At 36.2% G+C, this 6305-nt stretch overlaps 1 protein-coding gene across 1 annotated transcript in view; it reads right to left on the bottom strand.

Annotated features, from left to right (window-relative positions):
* The window catches only part of LOC125245497 (zinc finger protein 585A-like), a 332027-nt gene that overhangs the window by 101977 nt on the left and 223745 nt on the right, over positions 1–6305 (bottom strand). Inside the window, exon 4 of the mRNA XM_048156089.1 lies at positions 5049–5062. Coding sequence (XP_048012046.1) covers positions 5049–5062 — 14 coding nt within the window. The remainder of the gene's footprint in view (positions 1–5048; positions 5063–6305) is intronic.

Below are 6305 nucleotides of genomic sequence, written 5' to 3'. Positions count from 1 at the left end.
AACTCAGTTTACATGTATATTGTGTCATGTGGTGTCGTTATGAGGAGCAGGAGTGACACTTACAGATTTAGATCCACTAACCCACTGAAAAATAACATCAACAATCAATTCATCAATTTAATCATTCAAACATTAATGGACATTTTTACATGTATGAATAAATACACACATTTAGAACTGTTTTTTTGATTCATGTTTTAAAACATAGATTAATAGAACAATAAAAAGTACATTAATAAATCATTTTAAATCTCTTTTTATAAAGCACTGGCCAATTGCTTTTCTTTATCCATTTGTCAATCGAGTTTAAAACGCCATTGGTCAGGACACACGTGGAGCAACCAATCAACTTTCACCTCAGTGTGAAGAGCCAATCCTCTGTCACTTGTAAATGTAACATGCGCTGTCATTGGACAGTGAGAACAACTATTCTTCAGAACTGTTAAATATGAAAGTTGAGACACTCTGACTGAAAGAGTCTGAAACCATCTACTTCTCTACTATATAGTAGGTTTTTTCCTAACAAAATTATAATGAAAATTCAAATGCTTAAACAGATCAAATAATAAATCACAGTTTTAAATGCAATTTCATTTCCTCATCCGGGGAAGCATGAACTGTATCAATAATCAAATTAAACTCATTTGTATATGCTCAAATCATAAATCAAATGCTCAAATCATAAATCCAATACAAATATCAATCAAGTATTGTGGGCAGAGCTTTGAGAAGGAAGAGATCAAGATATGTGACGATGAGCAGCACTGCGGCTTTTCAAGGTGTAATTTCAGATTTGTGTGCCCTAAGATGTGTTCTTGGGAAGATTTAATGAAAATGTTGTGGAGTCAACAGTGGAGTATCTCCTTGAGAGAATGGGGGAAATATCGCCCCCTACAGATACCGTCTGTCAACAATAAAGCCATTGCCAGGGAGACCAACTCAAAATATTGCAGCAGAAACCATCGAGACATATTTAATGAGAGGTGTAAAGGCTGCGGAAATCACAAGATTGTTGAGTGTTTTGGAGATGACCTCACGTCCTCGAATGCATGAATATGGAATAAGGAAAGTCACATATCAATTCACTCATTTGCAGGGGATGCTGCGAAACTGTAGTTATGGTTAAAATGAAGCTTTGATTGACCGAATGATTCACAGAAGCTCTTGAATCACCGTACGCTAGTGACACCTGCTGGTCAAAACATTATAAATGCTACATAAACACAGCACCAAAACATAAACGTGTTACAATACAAACGTTTGTAATGAAAGTGTAAATGTATCATCCACAACAAGAACACTGTACATCTGATAAGAGTTTTTCTGTCAGAAAAGATGTTTGGTGTTCAATAAAAGCTCTTCAGTTAGTCTGTAACACTTTACAATAAGGTTAATTAGTTAAACATTATTAATGTATTAACTAACATGAACTAACCATGAGTGATACATTTGTTACTGTATTTACTAATCTTTGTTAATGTTAGTTAATGAAAATACAGTTGTTCATTGTTTGTTCATGTTTGTTCACAGTGCATTAATAATGCTAACAAGATTTTAATCATGTATTAGTAAATGTTGAAGTTAACATTACGATTAAAGAGAACATTACGACATAAAGATTAATAAATGCTGTATAAGCTTAGTTCATTATTAGTTCATGTTACCTAATGTAGTTACCAGGGGCGTTTCCTCCGAGTAGGCAAGGGAGGCAGTGCCTCCCAAGCGGCAACCTCCCCCAGTTTCTCGTGAAGCCAATACGGAAGTAACTTAAACTGCGATTCATCGACTGGCCGCTAGGGACAGGCTGCAGAAGGGAGCAGAATCTCATTGACCATCATGTTAAAACAGCCAAGTTTATAGCAGAAAAAAACATGTTTACAGTCTGGTTCAAATTGAGTTTTGGTCTACACTGCTAATTTTGCCCTATATGACAACTCTGAGGGGGGTGAATTTTTTTATAACTCATCCGTTTAAATTATATTAAGCCTTAAAGTTCTGCATAATTAAGGGCGTGGTCACTTGAGTGACAGGTGGATTGGCGCTGCTGTCTGTGAGCCGTCACTTTACCTCAGCAGCTCATTTCAGCCGCTGAATTTGGCATCTCAGCCGTATTTGTGCTTTTTCTGGATTATTTTATACAATATATGGCTTGCTGCATACTCGAGACAGATGTCAGTCTGTGTACATGTGCTCACATGCGGAACACACGTTGTTGGATCGTCGTGGCATTGGCTAAAAGTTTTGTTCCTGAGATTTACAACAATGACAATACCAGGAGGATATACAACTCCGACAGCACTGCTTGGATATAACTAAAACTGCTGCACTATTTTGAAAAATTATACTTTGGAAACGTGCTCATTAGTTTGAGAGAACATTTGAGAGTTATACAAGCGCAACGGTTTGGATTCATCTCGCGATCTCTATTTCATTAAAGGTATGAAGTCCCAGTTGATTTTTTTGTGTTATTTGTACACCCCACATAAATTAATTAGCCTACTGGTGTTAGAGCATCGTTATCTTAAACACCGTAGATTGACAGTAAACCTTTAGTACTTTCTAATGATATCATCTTTATTAATATTATAGATAGCTAGGCGGGCGTGGTTTCAGTGAGTGACGTGCGGTCACGTGCAGTTAAGATGGCCGCGGCCTCATTTGTGCGTCAAAACTGATGTTCAGAACTTTATGGGTGACGTCACGGACACTACGTCCATATTTTTTTACAGTCTATGGTGCCTCCTCAAAAAACACTAATCCATATCACATATAAAACAACACAAATATTACAAATTATGACATTAAAAAGAGCGCAAGTCACGCGTATTTCTTAAGGAACACTGCCCAACAGCGACATCCGCAGCTAAAGTTACACAGAGGAGTCATGCCTACCTTTCCTCTCATAGGAAACCATATAAAATCATCAGACCCCCGGCGTGCGGTGGGTTTTGTGGGGAGTAATTGAGAATGAATGGGGGAAAGTCACGTGAGAGGAGGCAATGTCTCCATCGCGCTATGATTGGATGTAATTGGTTGTGATTGGATATGATTGGTTTGTGCGATAAATCCCGCCTCTCGTTGACGTGCGCGTTCCGCGCGTGAGTTTGATTGAACAAATGATGGCGTCAATGGGAAGACTAATCGAAAAGTAAGTAAACAGATCACAGTTAGATATCACCGCTTCATGTCACATCAAAATCAAACTTGAAATGGACTGAAAGCATGATGACTGCGGGGGTTTTTTAGTGCAATCAGTTTGGTGAAATTAAAAATACAATTCGTGTCTGTGACACACGGTGTTTACGGAGCATGACTGATGATCCAAAATATCCTAGGTTGACAATTAAAAAGAAAAACCGCAACACACAAATAAAATATATTGTTTAAATTATTGCCTTTAGTTATTATTTTGGAATGAATGTAGAAATGCTTAAAACACTTCATTCTTGATGAGATTGACTTGGTTCTGATAAATAGAACATTACATTGTTAATGTAAAATTACAAAATAGAATTGTATTTGGTTTCTTTTTTTCTTTTTTGATGTACTGTAAAGTAATGTTCATTTAACAAGGAAGATGTGTCAACTTTAAGAGTAATGCACATGAATTGATTCATAAAAAAAAAAAATGTGCCGCCTCATTTCAGAACACCACTGCACGCCACTGATAGTTACCTAATGTTAACTAATGAACCTTATTGTAAAGTGTGACCAGTTAATCTTAATCTTTGTATCCAAACAGGTTTCTGTTCCTAGCTCTTCAACCTCATCCATCATATTTATTTTCATGTTAAACTATATAATTTCTGAGAAATCTCAACCATGCCCTGTGCTCTTTTGTTGAGGATGCACTTTATTTTTGTTGAGGGTGCACTTTTGTTTTTCATTTTTTTAGAGGTTTGTAATGTATTTTATTTATTATGTATTTGAAAAACATGTGACTTAAAGTCTATACACTTTCCTCATGCAATAAAGATTGCATTTCTTTGTTACGCATGAAATACTTGATTATAAATTTGTTGTTAATAAGTTGTTAAGTGCAGATAAACCAGTTTTGTCATAGTTCTGTTTAACCCTTTCTAAGTATTGTGGTGCCTTGCACAAAAAATAAAAACTTTTGGAGAGTCAGGACTGATGTTTGCTATTAAAGTTAAGCCAGAGCTACTAAAATATCAGTTTCATCAGCGCATCTTAGATTTTCTGTTCTCCTGGAAGCACAAACTGCAGATAATATGAAAATTATAATATAAAAATATGAACTTATTGGTTATCGGAATCGGCCATGAGAAGGACTCAATTATCGGTTAAAATTTTTCATATTGTGCATCCCTATTTACCATCATTCTGCATACCCCCTCTCTTCCACTTAGACTTTTTTAATTAAGGGACAATATTTGCCCCCTAAATTGACTTTCCAGTGCGTTTTTAATCTTTACAAATACCTTTACAACTTTAATAATGTTTTAAATAAGTACAAAAATTTATATTGTGAAAAGTAATTATTTTAAATACTAAAACCACCAGTAGGTGTCAGTAAGTCACTGTTTTAATGCGGGAGTCATCCTGTCATTTATTCGGTAAGGAACAAGTGGCTGTATTTATAAATGAATCATTGAATCAATTACTTTCACTAACAATTTGTTCAAAGCCGCAGATTCATTCACGAAACAGCGCTGTGTTGTAGTTCTGCCATGGCTTTCATTGGAACTATTATTTTGTTGCAAAATACAGCAAATACTACAAATACTGTGAAGAACATCACTTTTTGTTTGTTAAACTGTTGTAAAATGTCATATTTCCAGTTATATACATATTTGGATTTGCATTATTGCTCATATAATATTATCAACATTAAAAACAAGAACTCACAAAAGTTAAGTTTTATATCATGTTTAAGTTTAAATCTTAAATTGATCTCTATGCACTCTCTGTGCCAGGCTATTTTTGTTCTTCATCCTAGTAAGTGCTAAATCTACAGGTACTGTCGAGAATATCAGTAACGTAGCACATTTTGCTAAGGCAACACTCTGAACACAACCTATAGGCACCCGTATGCACGCTGCTTATGTGGAAATGGATGCAGTCAGTTTTGAGATGTGGTATTTTGATTGGATGTCATGTATTTACAGCACTGTGCTTGTTAGAAATACATTCTCAGGAGAAATTACTACATTAAGCAGAAAATGAAGGGATGTACAAGGCTGCTCATCACCGCCAGATCACTGACACCCATTCATAATATGGAGGACTTCACCAACCCTACAACTATCCTCACCTTATAAAAGCAGTAAGAGCAGTGGCAGGATTTAGTGAGGAGACAAACACCAACAAGATTCCATCACTGGCACTGAAGCTTGGACACAGCTTGGTGAAGATTGCCAACTCGATGAAATGCAATGCACTGATGTCAGGATACGACACGGCTGCAGAGTCTGCATGAAACTTTAGGCGTTTGTATGAAACCAGATGGAATGAGGTAGTGTCTGCAACTGAACTGACTGCTCTGGGTGAAGCTACATGGAATAAGCCACAAGTCCTACCATTTAACAGAGGATGTCAAAACACTGCACTCATCTTTGAACTCAAAACAGCAGGAGTATGTGGATGCCCTATAATAAAAACCAAATGGCAAAAACTTTGCCAATCTTTGCAAAGTCATGCTAACACAGATCGCCATTTTTAATAGACAAAGAGAGGGTGAAGTTTCCAAGATGAATATTCAATCTTACGTGTCTAGAGACCAGACACCAGTGTACAAACATATCACTGTGGGACTCAGTGACTTGAGAAAAAGCTTTGTGGGTACTTCCAAAGGGTGAAAATATGTGGTAAGGTACCAGTGTTGCTCTAAATGTAAACAGTATGATAACAGTTTTAGGCAGAAAAAACAATGTCAAAGAGAAAACTGTAAATTTCACAGTCCAATGAGAGGAACTAGTGTGTGAATAAACCATAAGAAGAGACAAAAATAAAAAATAATATGAAGCCAATACATCACACCAACTTTGGAAGGATTAAGCAAGAAGTCTGATGAAACTGGTCAAAAAACATTAAGAAAATGTTAGTGATAGCACATGGCAAAAGATTGTCATCATATACAGTCTGGGCACACCTTTAAATTAAACTGTTTAGTCTTTAAACTGGTCCTTTCACACTGGACATGAGTTTGACACACAAATTATTCACGCGATGGTTTATTTTTTGATCAGCTGTTTGTGTAATGAATGCTTCCACAACGAACGCTAATGTGCTGCTGTGAAAAAACGTTTATTTTTTTTGCTTCGATGTCGATTTTTTTTTCACTT

Source organism: Megalobrama amblycephala, linkage group LG1 (assembly GCF_018812025.1).
Source record: "Megalobrama amblycephala isolate DHTTF-2021 linkage group LG1, ASM1881202v1, whole genome shotgun sequence".
Classification (NCBI taxonomy): domain Eukaryota; kingdom Metazoa; phylum Chordata; class Actinopteri; order Cypriniformes; family Xenocyprididae; genus Megalobrama; species Megalobrama amblycephala.
This window is presented reverse-complemented; position numbering and strand designations above follow the sequence as displayed.